Source organism: Sorex fumeus, unplaced genomic scaffold, assembly GCF_029834395.1.
Source record: "Sorex fumeus unplaced genomic scaffold, SorFum_2.1 ptg000093l, whole genome shotgun sequence".
NCBI classification, from domain to species: domain Eukaryota; kingdom Metazoa; phylum Chordata; class Mammalia; order Eulipotyphla; family Soricidae; genus Sorex; species Sorex fumeus.
In genome coordinates this window covers 3,852,078-3,869,918 of record NW_026606150.1, presented here as the reverse complement: position 1 = coordinate 3,869,918, position 17,841 = coordinate 3,852,078, and the positions used below count along the sequence as shown (strand labels likewise).

General features: G+C 66.1%; 1 protein-coding gene across 3 annotated transcripts; it reads right to left on the bottom strand.

Annotated features, from left to right (window-relative positions):
- Positions 1–853: 853 nt before the first annotated feature.
- Positions 854–16,190, bottom strand: PLCB3 (phospholipase C beta 3). 3 transcript variants are annotated; one of them, XM_056131696.1, is made up of 32 exons: positions 15,946–16,190; positions 13,675–13,752; positions 13,434–13,502; positions 13,193–13,333; positions 12,924–13,003; positions 12,766–12,819; positions 12,544–12,619; positions 12,349–12,449; positions 11,995–12,161; positions 11,762–11,908; positions 10,754–10,994; positions 10,582–10,666; positions 10,311–10,497; positions 9,251–9,456; positions 8,732–8,828; positions 8,559–8,643; positions 8,204–8,328; positions 7,506–7,660; positions 7,265–7,426; positions 6,501–6,600; positions 6,313–6,417; positions 6,054–6,145; positions 5,095–5,248; positions 4,982–5,017; positions 4,716–4,890; positions 3,074–3,215; positions 2,928–3,004; positions 2,730–2,819; positions 2,576–2,633; positions 2,195–2,281; positions 1,879–2,106; positions 854–1,006 (listed from the first exon to the last, which is right to left on the bottom strand). In XM_056131696.1, the coding sequence occupies exons 1-31, from the start codon at positions 16,042–16,044 to the stop codon at positions 1,903–1,905; spliced, it is 3,675 nt and encodes a 1,224-aa protein (XP_055987671.1). In that variant the 5' UTR covers positions 16,045–16,190; the 3' UTR covers positions 854–1,006; positions 1,879–1,902. The 3 variants fall into 3 exon arrangements, with proteins under 3 accessions (XP_055987671.1, XP_055987672.1, XP_055987670.1); XM_056131697.1 differs by having other exon boundaries at positions 1,888–2,106; XM_056131695.1 differs by lacking the exon at positions 854–1,006 and having other exon boundaries at positions 1,813–2,106.
- Positions 16,191–17,841: the final 1,651 nt, after the last annotated feature.

The following is a 17,841-nucleotide window of genomic DNA, read 5'->3' as shown; positions in this document are numbered from 1 at the left end:
GGAGCAGCGCGGCGTGTCCACGCGGGGGCGGCGCGGTCCTTATCTGCGATGTGCTGGCTGGGAGCCGCGGCCGGAACTGAGACCGTGCGGCGGCCCCCGGGGAGGGTCAGGGCGGGCGCCTATGTGGGTCAGTCCGTCTGAGCGGCTACTGTGTGGCCGGCCGGGTGGCCGGCGCGCGGCCAGCGCTGCGCGGGCGGGGGAGGGGCGGGCGCGCTCGGGGACCCAGACGCGTCCGGACGCGGGAGCCCAGCTCGGAACGCGATGCCAGGCAGGTTTATTGGCGCCCCCTGTAGGCCACACGGTGCCTCGGCGCGGGGTACAGAGACGGGGTACGGTACGGAGAGGTGGGGTACGGACACGCATCCCCACAGCCCCGGCGTCCAGGCACGGGGAGGGTCAGCGAGCGCTTGGGCGGGGCTGGAACCCTCCAGGACCTTCGGGCAGGGTATAGTCGGTCAGAGAGGGCTTCAGGGAGGAGGCGTCAGGGCTGGGCTTGGCCGAGACTGGGCAAGGACAGAGGGCCCGCAGTGCTGCACGCTCGCGTTTGGGGTTCCACCCGGGCTTTGAGGAATAGGGGAGGGGGTTCTGACATGTAGTGTTTCTGTGTGGGAATCAGGAAAACGGGAGCTGCTGAGGGGTCCGGAAACCCAGCAGAGAGGGGCACTTGGGGGGCTGGAATCAGACTGGACCTCAGGAGCTGGCTGAGCCCTCCGAGTCTGGGCAAGCCGTTTCTCTGGCCTCTCCACCCATCTGGAACAAAGAAAACACTCCATGGGCAGGAGATGAGCCGGATAAGAGGTCTTCCTCTGGAGGGGCCCGCGTCAGCCGGGGAATCGCCAGGAAGCGGGGAGAGGCCTTGGAGTGCCAGGCTGCCTGCGGCCGGCCCTGGCAGCGGGGGCAGCGTCCACCAGAGGGTCCGAGCCAGGCCTGCCTCCAGGTTGGGACGTCTTCGACTTAGCTGTGGCCTGGCACTGGGCACTCCCGTCCTGGGCCTCAGTTTCCTCACCTGTAAAACAGGAACGACAGCTCCTTTACAGGGGAGAGGGGATGACGCCGGGTCACCCAACCCTGGAAAGGGGTGGCTCTCGGCTTCCTTTCCCCCCAGGGCCGCTGCCAAACCCACTCACTGCCCACCTGTCGCCAAGGGCGAGGTGGCCCCCTGCAGCCCATCGGCGCCTGCGTGGGGCCCAGCAGCCTTGGCGGAAGATGCTGGTGCTTGGGCCATATCAGGCAACAGGAAGGGGGGGCAGGGAGGGCTTCCTGAAACGGTGGCCTGAGCTCCGTGAGGGGAGGGGACGGAAGACCCGGGAGGGAGAAAGTAATGGGGACATGAGTGGTGACAGCCTTGAGGGCAGGGTGACAGAGAGCCTGGGGAGGCAGGGGCCTCGGATGCGGTGGCGAGGCTACTGGGGAGACTGCGGATGCCCTTGCGGGTCACAGATTCAGCCAGCAGCACCTCCCCCAGGCCCAGGTCGCCACCTCGGTACCCACAGGCCCATTTCAAGATGAGGCCCCAGCGACAGCAGAAGGCCCCGAGCCCTGCCCCACCCAAACCACGCTGCACACAGGGTCCCTCATGTCTATTTTATTCACGTAAAAAAAAAAAAAAAAAAAGAATAGAGAGCCCCGCTGCTTCCCAGAGCTCGCAGGGACCCCTGGGCAATGAGGACTGACCCCGGGGCAAAGCCCCGTGACTCAGCTCTTCTCCCAGAATTGAGGGCAGGAAGGGGAGCTGGGGATGAACCCAGCTCCCCGGATGGGGGAAGGAACGGCATTAGTGTATTTAAAAAAATAAAAAATTTCTAATAATAGAAAGTTAAAAAAAAAATCCCCCCCGAGCATTAGTGTCTTAGCGTCCTGCCCTCCCCCAGAGCCCACCCTGGCCACCTCCTGCTAGTCGGCTCAGAGCTGCGTGTTCTCCTCCTGGCTCTCCGAGTCGGCGCCGGACAGGTGCCCGCTGCTCCCGGGCGCGTGACCATTGCTGGCACAGGCCACCCGCTGCCCGGCCCCCAGCCCCTCGGGCGGTTCGCCCAGCAGGCTCCGGCGGATCTCCTGGGGCAGCCGTGCCCGAAGCTCCTGGCACTCCTGGGCCAGCTGGGCCTGCAGCTACAAGAGGGGACAGCGTCAGCGGCCAGCTGGCTCCTGGTCCCCAGCGCCCCACCGCCCCCTCTGCCAGGGGTCCCTGCCGGCCCACCTTGGGCTCCTCCTCTGTTAGCTGCTGGAGCACTTGCTGCTGGCCGGACAGGAGTCGCTCGTGACGCTGCTTCTGGGCCTCCTCCAGCTGCAGGGGACAAGGCCTCCGCTCAGGGCCTCTATGGGAGAGGTCAGGCCCTGGGCAGCCCCGGGAGAGACGTGGCCAGGGTGACCCTGAGGTGGCCCTGCAGCCAGCGTGCCAGGCCCAGACGCCGGCACTTGGGTTGGCTTCGGGGACGATGTGGGTGAGAGGGGTAGGTGCGGTCCCGAGGGAAGACTCTAGAAGCTCCTCTCGGGGACACGGTCCCAGGCCAGGTAGGGAGAGTGGGAGGCGGGGTGATGGCGGGAGAGGGGATGCGGGTGGCCGTGGGGCCCCACTCACCCTGCGGATGGAGTTGACCGACTCGGTGATGTGTCGGCGGTTGATCTCGGTCAACTCCCTGCAAGGGGGGAAGGGGATGGTTCAGGGGGGCTCCCAGCCCCAACCGCAACCCTCCCACCCCCACCGGGCGGGGGGCATAGCTCCCGGGCCTTACGCCTCCTTCTTGTTCTTCTCCCTATTCTTGGCCTCGGAGATGCTGTTGTGGCGTTTCCTATCCAGAATCTTCTGCAGTTCCTTCTTCTCCCTGCGGGGGTTCAGGGGGAGGTCAGGGGGCAGAGAGGTCAAGGCGGAGGTCATGTGAGCTCCGGGCCTTCACCTGCCGGCCTCACCCGCGGGAGGCCCGCGCCTTCACCTGTCGTTGGTCTCCTTGAGCTTCTTGAGCTGGGTGAGGTGCGCGTCACAGACGATCTCCCGGAGCCGCTGCTGCGCCTGCACACACAGAGCCATGAGGCCGGGCTGACGCCGGGCCAGCCCCGCACCCACGGACACGGGACGCACCTGTCTCAGGTGCTCCTGCCTCCGCTCGGCCTCCGTGTCCGCCTGCGCCTCGCGCAGCTCCAGGAGGCTCTGAACCTGTTTCCTCTGGAACTCCTGGTACCGCTTCATCTCTTCCTCCTCCCCCTTCTCCGACTCGCCCCCTCTGTGGGGAGAAGCCTCCGGTGAGCAGGGGCAGGGCGAGGCAGGGGGCCGCTATGCCACGGAGGTGCCCGTTCGGTCCATGAAACGATGGAGCATGAGGCAGGAATGACGGAGCATGCTAGTACAGTAGATACAGCGCTGGTCTTGCACGCAGCCGACCCGGGTTCGATCCCCGGCACTAGTTATGGTTCCCTGAGCCCCACAAGAGGTGATGCCCTGAGCACCGCTGAGTGTGGCCCCAGAACAAGCCAAAAAAAAATAAAAGATGGAGCAAATGATGCCAACTGCTCTGGGTTCAAATATGGGCTCGGGGCTGGAGTGATAGCACAGCGGGTAGGGCGTTTGCCTTGCACGCGGCTGACCAGGGTTCTATTCCCAGCATCCCATATGGTCCCCCAGCACTGCCAAGAGTAATTCCTGAGTGAAGGAGTGAAGAGCCAGGAGTAACCCCCGTGTATTGCCGGGTGTGACCCCAAAAAAAGCAAAAAAAAAAAATATATGGGCTCCTCACAGGAACTGAAAAAGAGGCATCAAGGGCCAGAGTGATAGCACAGCAGGTAAGATGCTGGTTTTGCACGCGGCCGACCTGGGTTTGATCCCCGGCATTCCATATGGTCCCCTGAGCACTGCTAGAGGAGTGATCCCTGAGTGCAGAGCCAAGAGTAAGCCCTGAGCATTGCTGTCTGTGCCCTCCCCCACCCAAAGCAAAACAAAAACAAAGGAGGCACCAGTCCAGCCCCGGGGTGGGGCTCAGCTGTGACACTCCTGCCTCAGATGGAGGCGGCCCTGGGTTCGATTCCCATCACTGCAAAAATTAAATTTGAAACAAAAACCATCTGGGCTGGAGCCATGCCTCTGTGGGCTGAAAAGCATGCTCTGCGTGAGGGAGCTCGGACCCCTGACCCGGGCAACATGAGGCTCTGGAGCACTGGCCAGGATCGACTCCTGAGCACTGAGTCAAGAACAGCCTGGTACTATCAGTCGTGACCTCAAAACACAATATTAAAAAGTCAACAAGGGGGCTGGAGCGATAGCACAGCAGGAGGGCGTTTGCCTTGCACACGGCTGACCCGGGTTCGATTCCCAGCATCCCATATCCAGCATCCCATATGGTCCCCTGAGCACCGGCCAGGAGTAATTCCTGAGTGCAGAGCCAGGAGTAACCCCTGTGCATCACCAGGCGTGACCCAAAAAGCAAAAAAAAAAAAAAGAAAAAAGTCAACAAGACTGGCCAGAGTGACAGTACAGCAGGCAGTGCGTTTGCCTTGCACGCAGCCCACCCGGGGTTCGATCCCAGCATCCCATATGGTCCCCTGAGCACCGCCAGGAGAAATTCCCAGGTGCAGAGTCAGGTGTGGTTCCCCCAAATCAAAAGTCAACAAGAGGCACCTCTCCCGGGGCAGAGAAGCGGAAGCCTCCTCCGTCTTCCTGGCACCGAGCCCTCGGGACGCTGCCACCCCTCCCGCCCTCCCGTGCACACGGTGGGCTGGTGGGCACTCACGGTCCGCTCCCCCGGGGCCGGGCCTGGGCCAGGCCATCTAGCAGCCGCCGCGTGAGCGCCACCGCCTTCCGCTGGTGCTTCTTCAGCAGCTCCCGCAGGTCTCGCTCCTGCCGGCTCCGCAGTTTCACCAGACTCTTGTGGCCACGGAGCTCATCCAGCGGGACCGGGGCCACCTCTGGGCAAGCCGGTGCAGGTGGTCAGGAGGGGCGGGGCCGAACCGGGCCACACCCACCCGCCGAAGCCCCGCCCCGAGGCCCCGCCCCTACCTGAGAGGATGCTGGCGATGAGGTCATCTCGCTGCCCTGGAGAACAAGCGCAGGGCTGAGCTGGGGAGCCGACCACCTGGCCTGCACCCCCAGCCCCCCGGGGCCCCTCTTACCTGGGCTGCTGAGGGACGGGCTGGTGGGGGAGGTGGCAGGGCCCGGGGGCCAGCGCGGGGAGGACTCCAGGGGGCTGTGTGTGGGGTTGGCAGCCAGCTGGGCCCCAGGCTGCGGACACTGGGTCTCCTGGCAGGTATCGGGACCAGCCTGGGCCTGGAGGGGGGAGGCGAACGCTCTTTGCACACAGCTGTGGCCGCCCCCCCCCCCCAGCTCTGCTTAGTGGCCTCCCGGGGCCCACCTTGCCTGGGGCGCGTTGCAGTATCTGACCGAGGAGCCCTGTGAAAGCTTTTCCAAGCCCCATCACCAGGACCCAGGACCCAGGACCCAGGACCCATCGCCAGCGCTCAGGAACTTCCAGATTGTTCCGGGAAGGCCTGGCTCGGCCCCAAGTTCCCTCCCTGTTCCGAGGCTCTCTCCACCCTTGCCCGCAGCTGCTCCTCTCCCTGGTTGCTTAGCTCCTGATTAAATCACCGAGGAAGTGACCGCAGAGTGGGCTCCAGCCTCACCCGCTAACAGCTCCCACTGCCAAGTCCCAGGGGACTCGGCCCAGCCGGGCGCTGGGCGGGCCCCGCCCCTGCGCCATGGAAGCCACACAGCCCCCTCGGGCCCAGCGCTCGGACCTCCACATTGGAAAGGGCTCCGTGGCCTGCACCTGTCTCACCGCCCCTGCTGCACGTGGCCATCCCGCTAGGCTGGAGGAATTCCAGCCCGGATCTGCGGGCTGGCCTCTCATATGCAAAAACGGTGGTTTCACCTCCTAAGCAAAGCGTGACCCCAGGCCCCAGCCAGGAGCGGCCTCGAGCCACTGCGGCTGGAACTCAGTCACTTGGCTTCAGTTGGGCATTACCAAGAATCCAGAAAGGGGTCTGGGTGCTCCCGGCTGTCCTTGGGACCAGAGGCCACCCACCATGGCGAACGGGAGGGGTCACCCAGCCAGCCCCCTGCCTGCCCGGCTCACCTCACACTCCCCGATGAGGGCGGCCAGTTTCGTGGCCCTCTGGTCCATCAGGCTCACGTGCTTGATGGGGTTGATCAAGGCCTCGGCGTAGTCTGGGGGGCAGCAGAGGGTGAGGGTCTCGGGCACTGGATACCAGAGACACAGCCGCCCACGAGCGGTGGAGTCTCCCCGGCATCCCAGAACCTCATCCTGGGAGGCATCAGTTTTCCCCCGAATGGGGTGCCCCGGTATAGCCCCCCCTGGCCGAGGTGCCCCTCACCCTGGTGGTCGTCGGGGATGTAGTCGGAGGCTTCGGTGTAGATGAGCAGGGCGGGCAGGCAGAGCGGCTGGTTGGCCTCGTTCCGCAGGCAGATGTAGTGGTACCCTGCACGGGAGCACCAGCCCAGGGTTGGACCCCGCCGGGGGACACGCGCTGACCGCCACCGCCCCCTCCCTGCCACCAGGTACCTGAGCGGATGGCAGACACGGGCAGGATGCGGTGCCCGACAAACCGGCCGCCCTCCTCAAAGGCCGCAATGCGCAGTGAGGCCAGCGTGGGCAATACCACCTGGGGGCCAGCAGGCACAGAGTCACAGGGCTGGCCATGCCAGTGGTCACCCTCTGACCCGCGGTCATTCAGCCAATAGCGGGCCCAGGCCTTGACTGTGGGCCTGCGCAGCTCACGCCACCTCTAAAACTGTGGCATGGGGGAGCTGGAGAAAGGATTCAAAGGGCTTGAGTGTGTGGGAGCCCCAGGTCTGATGCCCAACATGGCATGGTACCCCCAAACATCCTTGGGTGTGTCCAAAAAGGAAAAGAAAGCGAAGAACAAAAAGAAAGCACAGAACGAGCTCAGATTCCACCCCGGCTGGGAGCAGAGGGGTCTGAGCCAGAGAGCGAGCACCCCTGGGGGCCCTGGGACCCCTGCAGCTGCCCCTTTCCTCTCTTTTTTTTTTTTTTTTTTTTGCTTTTTGGGTCACACCCAGCGATGCTCAGCTCAGGGGTTCCTCCTGGCTCTGCACTCAGGAATTACTCCTGGTAGTACTCGGGCGACTCTATGGGATGCTGGGAATCGAACCCAGGTCAGCCACGTGCAAGGCAAACGCCCTACCCGATGTGCTATTGTTCCAGCCCCTCCTCTCTTCTCATCCCAAAGTGATGCCTGGCCGACACCTGCCGTTCTGGGGAGCCCCAGCACCCACCTCCCAGGAGCGCGCGAGGCTCGGGCTCACCTTGGGGAAGTCGAAGGGCTCCTCGTCCCACACAGGGTTGAAGGAGTTGCCCTGGGAGGTCCGGGTACGGTACTTGCGCCGGGTGTCCACGGGGAGCCCGAACATGTCCACCTCCACGTAGATGCCCACCTTGCGGTCGGACAGGAACTGCCCCGAAATCACCTGTGGATGGCAGGAAGTGAGTCGGCGCTCAGGCTGCCCCCCTCCCCAAAGCCTGGCCCCAGGCCCTCCCTGTGTCCACCTTGACCCGCAAGGCATTGGCCACGATGCCATCCACGATGACCTCAGTGAAGGGGTCGAAGGACTTGTCGGGCCGCCGCATGAACTCGGGCTTCAGCAGGTAGCCGCTGCGCCCGTTGTACTCGAACACGCCGGCGTTGAGCTGCATTGGCACATCTGGTGGCGACACAGGGCAAGATTCCATGGGGGAGGACAGGGCAGAGGGAGCCCCAGGTGCAGGCGTTCTGATGGCACCAGGAGTCTGGATTCGGGCAAACAAGGGGGTGTCCTGGAGTGATAGTACAGCGGGTAGGGCACTTGCCTTGCACACGGCTGACCCGGGTTCAATCCCGGGCACCCCAGATGTTCCCCTGAGCACAGAGCCAGGAGTGAGCCCTGAGCATCGCCAGGTGTGGCTCCAACACCAAAACCAGGGGCTGGAGTGATGGCACAGCGGGTAGGGCGTTTGCCTTGCATGTGGCCGACCCAGGTTCGATTCCCAGCATCCCATATGGTCCCCTGAGCACCACCAGGAGTGATTTCTGAGTGCAGAGCCAGGAGTAACCCCTGAGCATCGGCTGGGTGTGACCCAAAAAGCCAAAGAAAATAAAAAAAACCCGAAAGAACCAGGAGGGGAAGGAGTTGGATCAGCCAAGGCAGGGCCCAGCAGGTCCGGGTGTGGCGGCAGTGGGGGCCCAGGCAGGGGTCACGGGGGCTCACCCAGAGTCTGGAAGTTGAGTGCCACCAGCTGGCAGCCCACGTTCCAGAAGAGCTGCGGCATGTAGTTGGAGGAGTCCACGCGGGTGCCCTTGGGGTAGATGCGGCTCAGCTGCTGCTTGTTGTATCTGAGCCAGAGGTCAGGGCCACGCGGGGCAGTTTGACACCCGTCACCCCTCTCCTGAAGCCCAGGCCACCCGACCCAGCCCAGGGGCTGGCTGGCGGTGAGGATCAGCGGGGCGCCCGGAAGGGCTACTCCCCAGACCGGCCATGGGCAGGGGGGACAGTGGGGCGCCCTGGCAGTGGGGATGGTGGGGTGCCGCCCTGAGCACCCCGCGGCTGCACCCGGGAAGGATACTCCACAAACTCCATGGGGCTCTTGGTCAGCTGCTCCATGGCCTTGGTCTCCACGAAGGACGACATCTCGAAGCACTTGTTCCTCTCTGGAGGGGACCCAGGAGCGTGTGAGGCCAGGCGGGGCCGCTGCTGTCCCTTCCCCTCCCCCACCCCGGCCCCCAGCAGCCCACTCACTCCGAGCAGCCTCGAAGGACTTGAACTTGACGGGCTCGACGTAGTTGACCAGCGTGGACATCTCTTCTGTGGCATTGACCTCGCTGCTGGCGGTGCCCTGTGGCCCCCGAGAAGTCAGCAGTGTCCCGCACCGCACCCCGCGCTGACCCTCTTCCTGCCCCAGCCCATCTGTCCCCATCTTTTCCCCGAGACCCCTATGTCTCCTGGACCCCCGACCCCCAATGCTGATATGCCGCACCGGACCCCCAGGTCAGCCTCTGCCTGTGGAGGACCCCAATTCCCGCACGGAGCCCCGCTTTCTCCCGGGGGTCCCAGGGTGCTGCCTTGGCCACTGGCTCTGACCTCCCAACCTGTGCACCTCAGGGTCCCCATGCGCACCCCTCTGCCCGGACCCCAGGGTCCCACTCCTCAAGTCTAACTCCTCTCCGACCGCCCCCTGCCCACTGTGTGTCTCGGGGGTCCCTCAGGCAGCAGACAAACACAGGGAAAGGCCCCCCGACTCCCAGCCCCGGGGCTGACCTCATCTGTGGTTGGCTTTTTGAGGTCCGTCTGCTCGTCCTCTTCCTCATCTTCCTCCTCATCCTCCCGGTCATTGGGTCCGGGAGCTTCGGGGCCCGGCGCTGGCCCGTCCTCGCCCAGAGACTTCCGCAGCTCCAGGCTGGGCTTCTCCAGGGCGGCCTCCTCGCCGTTGCTCAGGCCTGTGCAGCTGTCGGAGCTGGGAGACCCTGGAGCAGACAGCCGCGGAGTCAGGGGTCAGGGGTCATGGCACTCGGGCAGGGGCCAGTGAAGGTGGAGTGTGTGTGTGTGTGTGTGTGTGTGTGTGTGTGTGTGTGTGTGTAGGGAGGAGGTTGAGGGGTACCCTTAGGTCAGTATGGTGAAGGTTGAGGTGAGAGGTCACAGCTAAACATCTTAAGTCATTGGCCGTTGGGGTCATAGGTCAAGAGTGAGGGTGCAGGGGCCAAAGCGATAGTACAGCGGGGAGGGTGTTTGCCCTGGTTGCAGCCGACCCAGGTTCAATCTCCAGCATCCTGTAGGGTCCCCCAAGCACCACGAGGAGTAATTCCTGAGTGCAGTGCCAGGAGAAACCCCTGAGCATCCACGGGCGTGACCCAAAAAGCCAAAGTAAAACATTTTTAAAGAGTCAGGGTGCAAAGTTCTGCCAGGAAGGGAATCAGAGAGTCTCAGGGCATAAGCCACAAGAACGGGGAGGTGGTGCCACAGCACAATGACAGTGGGGACAAACGTGGGGTTCCGGGTCAGGGGTCAGATTGGGGGGTACTAACAAAGCGAGGAGATCAAGGCTTAGTGAAAACCATTTCCAGTTGGATGACTCTGGGAAACTCAAAGCAGGGGTCAGAGGTCTAAGGCTCAGGCCCCACTCGGCAGTGGTCCCCTGAGGTCAGAGGTCAGATGCTGACCCGGCTGCGGGGAGGGGCTCCGCGAGGGGGGAGGTCAAGGTCGAGGGCTCAGGAGCCGGACAGAGGAAATTCCAACTAGGGTGGCTCTCGGCAAGGGGCACCGGTGTCAAGGGTCAGAGGTCAGGGGTCCCCCGCTGGCTGGGCAGGAGGGGCAGGCATACCGAGCTGGGGCGAGGAGGGCTCGGTGGCGGCGGAGCTCTCGCTCAGGGCCGAGTTGCTCTGTTCCAGCGGCCGTTTGCGCACGGAGCTTCCGGGGACGCCGCTGCTGGGCTGGTGCCGTTTCTTGTTCTTCACCAGGATGCGGCCCATCAGGTCCTGGGGGCTGGGCAGGGGCACGCCCGGGGCCAGCTGGTGGGCGCAGGCAGGTCAGAGCCTGCGAGGGCGCCCTCACCCCGTGCCCCCCACCCCACCCCTGGCTCCGCGGCCCCATACCGGGTACTTGTCCAGCGGGTCGATGAGCAGGGCGTCCCCGAAGATGGAGCGGCAGTACTCGGCCATCTTAGCCTGCTGCTTGGCCCTGCGGGGTCCGAGCCAGAGGTCAGAGGTCATGGGGGCGGGGGTCACCCCAGGTGAGGGACTGCAGGGGGGGAGGGGGCACACTCACGAGTCCACGTGGTTCTCGAAGGACAGGATGACGGGGTAGGGCGAGGTCTTGAAAGCCGTCTCGGCGATGGCCTCCAGCACGTCCCGCAGGGGCACCTCGGTGGTCATGGTGAAGCCGTGGGTGATGAAGGGCTCGTCCTCGGGCGGCCGCCCCTTCCACACGTCCAGCTCTACGCAGCGGCAGCCCCACAGCAGCGCCTGCCGGTACATCTCCACCGACGACGTCCCGGTCAGCTGCCCCGCTGCGGGCGAGGCTCAGTCACCCAGGCCGCCTGCTGGCTGGCTCCTCCGGCCCCAGCCCAGCCCGAACCTCCCAGTCTTGGCAATGAACCCACTGTGAGCCAGCACCGCCAGGGAGTCCCAGGGCGGAGTCGAAGCACACCACCCCCCATACACACACACCCTGGGCTGGTCCAGTCCGGCCTGCATCAACCCCATCCCCTCTGGCCTGGGCCCCAGGGACCCCCACCTCCCAGCCCATCTCGCTGGAAACAGGCCAGCCTGCTCCTCCCAAACTCCCCCTGGGCAGGGCAGGGGGGCACTGGCCCCACCCCCACATTCCTCCCCAAGGTGACCCTGGTCACAGGGCCTCACTCTCCCCCGCCCCGTCCCAGCCTCGGCCACTCCTTCCTTTCTGTACGTTTCTCTTGTGGGGTCACACCCAGCGGTCCTGGGGGCTGCCCCCAGCACAGGGCTCAGGACGATGATGGGGACTGGGGACTTCACCTGGGGCTGCCACAGGCAAAGCAAAAACGCTTTTGCCCCCTCGGCCCGCCCCCTGCGGAAGGGCACCAAAGCCCGGTCAAAGAAGGGACCCCAGGGCCGGAGGCTGGTACGGCAGGGAGGAAGTCTGCCTGCACCAGCTGACCCGGGCTCCATTTCTGCATCCCTGACGGTTCCCTGAGCCCTGCTAGGCGTGATACCCGAGCACCGCTGGGCGTGACACAAAAGACACAAAAAAGAAAAAAGACACTCTAGAGGGTCCCCTGTGCTGGCGCCCCCCACTCACCCGTGAGGTAGGTGTTGTGCGAGGAGTTGATGAAGTAGGCGCTCAGCGGCTGGGTCATGTCGGCGCTCAGGTCCAGCGCCTCCAGGGGCAGGATGCCGTTCTCCTCCCCTGCCAGGTAGCGGCTGAAGCCCTCCATGGACATCTGGTCTGGGGGGGGTCAGTGGGGTCAGCAGTCTGGTGCGAGTCCCCGCCCCCCAGCCCTGCCGCCCACCCCACCCCTCGCCGGCACTCACCCCGCTCCAGGAACTGCTGGTTGGGCTCGTACTTCTCGATGAGCAGCCGGGCCTGCGAGGGCCGCAGCGGCGGGTACAGCACCTCGTTGAGCCTCGGGTCCCGCTGCTTCTGGTTGATGAAATCCATCAGCTGCTCCAGCGTCAGGTACGGCTTGCCCTTGGCCCCTCTGCGGAGGGACGGGGAGTCGAGTCAGGCGGGAGCCCTGGGGGCGGGGAGGGTGGCGTCCAGCTCCAGCAGAGCTGACAGGGCCCGAGGGGGAGGTGACCTCGGCTGGTCGCCTGGTGATTCCAGACCCAGGTCCCCATCTCAGCCGCAGCCCGCCACAACGCCCCCCGGCCCAGCTGTGCTCTTACATCTCCAACAGGATCTTGTCTATGTCTGGCCTCAGGCACAGCTTGTTCAGGAACCGCTCGAAGATCTCCAGGGAAAACTCGTCTGGCCGAATGGACTCGCTCTGGGGGACCGGGGAGGGCCGGGTGAGCGCCCAGGGCTGGCCCACATCCTCGCCCCCCTACCCCAAACCCCCCGTGCCAAGCCCACACACGCACCCGGTTGAATTTGAGGCCACAGGACTCCAGCGCCGTCTCCACACGCTTCTTGTCTGCTGAGAACATCTTCAGAATGCTGCAGGATAGGAGAGGGGTGAGGGCCCGAGGCCCCTGGCAGGGTGGGGGGTGGGTGCGGGGCCTGGGCCCCTGGCAGGGATGGAGCAGGAGGCAGGTGAGGGGCCTGGGCCTATGGCAGGGGTGGGGTGGGGTGGGGGTGCACACTTCTTGACCGGAATCCGCCCGTCCTGGTTCACTTGCAGCTTCAACTTTGTGTATCTGGGGAGACAGGGGTGGGGTCATACCCCGGAACAGGTTCCCGGGTCGCCCCTCCCCACCCCCACCCGTTCCCAACCCGACCCGATCCTGGGCCCGGGCCTTACGCCTTGCGCAGGAAGGTGTTCCGGGAGGCGTTCTGGGCCAGGATGTTCATCGCCAGCTTGAAGAGCTCCTCAGTCCAGACCTGTGGGGTCCGAGTTGGGGGGATGGTGAGGGGGCAACGGGGCAAGGGGGTTAGGGGGGGCTGGGATGTCCCAGCACACCCCACATTCCCTTCTTCTGCTCAGGTCTAGGGCTGACCCCGGGGCTGAGGCGGGCAGGGCAGCCTCGGAATGCCCCCCCAACACACCCCCACACCTAACTCTCGGCCCACCTTGGCGGTGTCTTCCTGCACGGCCATGAAGTTCAGGAACGTGGTGTTCACCGGGTCAGGCCCGGCCACCACGGTCATCAGCTTCTCCTCGAGCCGGGCGTCAGGGCCCCCAAAGCCCAGCACCTCCCGAATCTTGGGGTCCTGAACAGACAGAGCGCAGGGTAGGGTGGGCGTCCCCAGGCACCTCCCGCCCTCCACCCCTCCCCCCGTCTCCTCACCGCACCCCCGTCCTTTCACTCACCTTGGGCAGGCGGGCGTAGCGTCCTGTGCGCGTGTCCCTGATGGAGCTGATGTCCAGCGTGTCCACCTCCTGGGGAGACCAGGTGCCCGCGGCAATCAGAGCCCCTACCCTTAGCCGCAGACCCACCCTTAGCATTCCTGTCTGGGGAGCCTCGGGGAGGGGAGGTCGGTCAGCGGCCAGGCCCCACCCCACGGGCAGGGGAAGGAGTCTGGGGGTGTTGGGCACCAGCCATGGCCCTTACCATGTTGGGCCCTGTCCAGTACAGGAAGAAGCCATTGCTGTCCACACGAAGGGTCACCAGGTTCCGACTGGAGGCCTCCTGGGAATGGCCAGGTGTGAGGGCTGAGGCCCAGCAAGGTCCCTAGAGACACTGGCCCTGCACCCCAACGTAGCCCCCCTCCTGCCGCTGGAGTCCCAGGGTTCCAGCAGGACAGACCATGGGGCTGCGACTCCCCTTTCCTCCTCCAGCCCCCCCATCGCGGCCCTTCACACTCTTCCTGACACCAGCAATCTGACCCACCTCCTTGGGGAGGCCTCCCAGGCCCCAGCGCTGGGGCTCGGTTACCCCAGAAGGTCTGAGAGCCCCCCCGGCCCCAGGGGAGGCTTATGGGAAGAGAGCAGCTTTCCTGGGCCAGAGAGCAAACTGGACGCAGGGAGTGACCCCTGAGCACTGAGCTGAGAGTGGACCCGAAGTGATATGGGTGTGGCCCCCAAACAAACGGAAAAGCAAAGCAAGGGCTTCCCAGTGCGACCCCCTGGGCCTCCCCAAGTCCCTCGGCGTCCAGGTGCAACTGACAACTGGTCCAAGTCCCTCATCCTGAATCTCGCTGTACCCCAGCCTCATGGCCCACCCTCCCCAAGAACACAGACGGAGTGCCTCCAGGGCCCATGCCGCCCCAGGGCGGTCAGTGAGGCTACCCCCACCCCCCAGCTCTGCGCCGAAGGCACGCTGCCCCATTTTCCAAGAAGGGCTTGGCCTGGCAAGCTCCCAGGACACCCCAGCAACGCGGGAGCAGCGGCCAGCCAGGCGGGGTCCTCCCTGGAGGGGGGGGGCACACTTGGCCCCAGGACCTTGGCAGCTCTCTCAACTGCCACTGCTATCTGGGGTCAACACTGTCCCTGGCATATCTTCTCCCCTGCCCTTCCAAGGGCCCTGGGTTCGGCCCGCCTGAGGTGGTGGGAGAGTGGGCTGGAGGTGCACCCAGCACCCCCCAAACCCCGAGCTGGGGCCTCTAGATTCAGCTCCCCTGGGGGGGGGAATGGGGACTGTGCACACCACCCACAGGCAGGAGGGGGGGGGGAGCGCCTTGGAGGATGCTTGGGGCTCAGAGGCAGTTTTGTAGGTGCTGCCCCCAGGGCTCCCCTCGCCTGGCCCCATCACAGGTTCCAGGGGTCCTGGCCTGGGGACAGGCCGGATCCAGGCTCTGCGGCCCCAGTTCTGGTCAGGCACCCCGTCCCTCTCCCTGCTCCCACTTCCTTATTTGGGTTTATCACACTGGAAGGAAAAGGAGAAACTTTTCCCTTCAGGCCGGCCTGCCCGGAGGGGGCAGCCCGGCGCCCCTCCGGACCCCAGGGGGTAGGGGGGCAGGAGGGGGGCCCTCGGTGGCACACCTGCTGCCTCCAGCCCCGCCCCCGCCCCTCCCCCGCCCCCGCCCCGCCCCACCCAGCCGGAAAGGAGCGGGTGCTTCCAGGCCGGGGCCTGACCGGGAAGCAGCGCCGGGGAAGCTCGGACAGGCCCTGGGAGGCCGAGAGGAAAGACGGGCCAGGGGGCAGAGAAGGGGGGCCCCGCACGGTCGGGAGTGGGGCGTGGGGCCCCGGGCACCTGGGAGGCACTTGGGCACGGCAGGTAGATAGGGGGGCCCGGATTTATTGGGGTTCAAAGTCCCAGCGCTAAGGAGTAGTCGAGAGTAAAGTTTCCCAAGGGTGGAGAAAGTTGGGGGGGGGGTGGAAAGCCAAAGTCTCCGCTGGGGGTGACTTGGTGCGTCCACCTGGGCAGGCCGGCGGCGGGGCAGAGGCGGCCAGAACAGGGTGGGAAAGTGATGAATGGGGAGGAATGTTGGGGTGCGGGGCGCGGGGCGCGGGGCAGGCTGGGTCCCGGGAGGGCACTCCCCCCCGGAACGGGGTGCCCCCGCGCGCGCGTGGCCGCTGAGCCTCAGTGCCCGCCCGGCGGGACTCGGGGGACCAGGCCCGGGGAAAGCAGGGAGAGACCAGGAAGGAGTGGACAGAGCGAGTCAAAACGGGGGGTCCGGGGTTGACCGGGGCTCGGAGTGTCCCAGGCAAAACGAAAAACTAGAGAACTTCCAGGATCCGTGGCCGCGGGGCTGGCGGGGCGGGGTGGGGACACGGGGTCTCCCCGGGGCCGGGACGTGCGGGGACCCGAGTGGCCGGCGCTGGGGAGAGGCGCCCCGCACGCACGCAGCAGCGCGCGGTGCCCGGCGTCCCGCCCGCGGGCTGGGGCCGGGGCCGGGGCCGGGGCCGGGGCCGGGGGGCGCGGGGGGACCCCGGCACTCACCTCGTCCCACTTGATGAACTTACTCCCGCGCCGCAGGGTGTCCACCACGGTGGGCGGCTCCAGCTGCAGCGCGTGGACGCCGGGCCTGGCGCCCGCCATGGCCGGGCCGGGGGCGGCTCGGAGACCCACGGAGCCGCGACGGGGACCGCCGGCGCCGCTGCTGCGTCCGCGAGCTCCCGCGCCGCCGCTCCGGCCCCGCGGCGTCAGCGCCCGCCCGCCAGACTGTCCGGGACCGACCCGGGGCCCGGCGGGGCGGGGCGGGGCGAGGGCGGGGGCGGGGCGCGGGGCCGCCCCCCCACCCCCGCCCGAGTCGCGCCGGCGCCCCCTGGCGGCCGGGGCGGGGGTGGCAGCCCGCGGCGGGCATCGCGCGGCGGCGGCCGGGCCCTGGGCAGGGGCAGGGGCTGGCGCTGCCCCGCGCGCGCTCGGGATGCGGAGCGGGCGCTGAGCGCTCGGGGAGCGCGCGGGGGCGGGGGACGCGGCGTTGAGGGCGCGCCCGGAAAACGGACGGGCCCGGCTCAGCTCGCCAAAGTTGCGCAGAGGCGGGGGTGCGGGGTGCCCCGGAGGTCCAAAGGGGGGGCACGGCGGGTCGCCGAGCCCAGCACCCCCCCACACCGTCTCCGCAGCACTTAGCTGAGTGCAGGAAACGCCACTCCCAGCCCCCTCATCGCCCGTCCTCCCCCCCTCCCGCAGCGGCGCGTCTCCCCCCTCCCTGGGAGCACTTAGCCAGCTAATGGGCCTCCCGCCGACGGGCGCCCCGCCCCCGCCCCTGTGCCCGGGGACGCCTGGCGCCGGCCGCCGCTTTGCAGGACCCGTGCACCCAGGGCCCCCGAGAGGCCGCCCTGGAAGAACGCCTCCCCCTGTGCCCTGTGCCGCCGACCCCCGTGGCCCAATCCCGAGCCTGGCCCTGAAAGGTTCCAGACTGCGAAGGGGTAGTTGGTCCTTCGTCCAGGGGCGTCAGAAACCCCGAGGGCGTCGGAGACAAGGGGCAGTTTCGAGGGGCTCGGCAATGCCAGGGCTTCGGCAGGTGCCTGCCCTGAAATGTTCCTTGCAGCCCGGGGAGGGGGGCGGCGACGGCGGAAGGCGCATGGGCACTGCCATGGGTGGGGGCTGCAGCCCCTCCCCCGCAGGGCTTGACTGGGGGGGGCTCCTGCCTGGGGGCCCCTGTGGGAGCCCCCCCAGTATAGAGGCAGTAGCAGCAGCAGGTTTAAAGTAGAACTCATCCAGAGGGGCCAGCCAAGTCACCTAGAAACCCAGAAAAGATGGAGCTGGTTCTGGGGGAGGAGGGGTCAGGCAGAGAGAGGGGGACCCTGAAGGCCCCTTGGCCCCTGACTCTGACACCCAGGGGGAGCCCTCTGGGTTCCGGCCACCCTCATAATCCCCACCTAAGACGAGACACCAGCTGTAACCTCAGGAAGCGGTCTGGCCTTTAACCCAGAACCTGTGGGGTACATTTATCTCCACAGGAAGCCCAGAGAGGTCCAGGACTTGCCCAAGGTCACACAGCTTTTGGGGAGGCGTGCAAGTCCTTGAAGGCTGCTGCCTCCCGTCCTGCCTCTCTCTCCTCCTTGACCTTGAGGACCCAATGAAGGGGGCACGGGATGGGGCTCCCCCTCTCACCTGGCCAACTGATCCCTCACAGGACCCCAGGTGGTGTGGGTCAGGGGCTTGCGGGGGGAGAAGGGCTCTTGCTCCCACAAGCCCAGGTTCCAGTTTGCGGCCAAACTCTGAAGCTAAAAGTAGTCAGGGAGGAAATAAGTGGGTGCAAGGCCGGAGTCCTGGCTGGTGGCGGATGTGGGGGAAGAGGTTCACAGGCCAAGGGCCAGTAGTGATCTGGGGGTGCAAGACAGGCAGAGTTAGGGCGACAGGGGTCTGAGACCCCTTGGAGCCTCGGGAAAG

What these genes read in the sequence shown, in the direction of transcription:
- PLCB3 (XM_056131696.1), bottom strand. Translation starts at nt 16,044, where the DNA reads ATGGCGGGCGCCAGGCCCGGCGTCCACGCGCTGCAGCTGGAGCCGCCC. An exon ending in ACTGGACAGGGCCCAACATG is followed by an intron (nt 13,503 to 13,674) that starts GTAAGGGCCATG and finishes TGGTCTCCCCAG; the next exon opens with GAGGTGGACACGCTGGACAT. An exon ending in ACTCAACTTCCAGACTCTGG is followed by an intron (nt 7,661 to 8,203) that starts GTGAGCCCCCGT and finishes TGTCGCCACCAG; the next exon opens with ATGTGCCAATGCAGCTCAAC.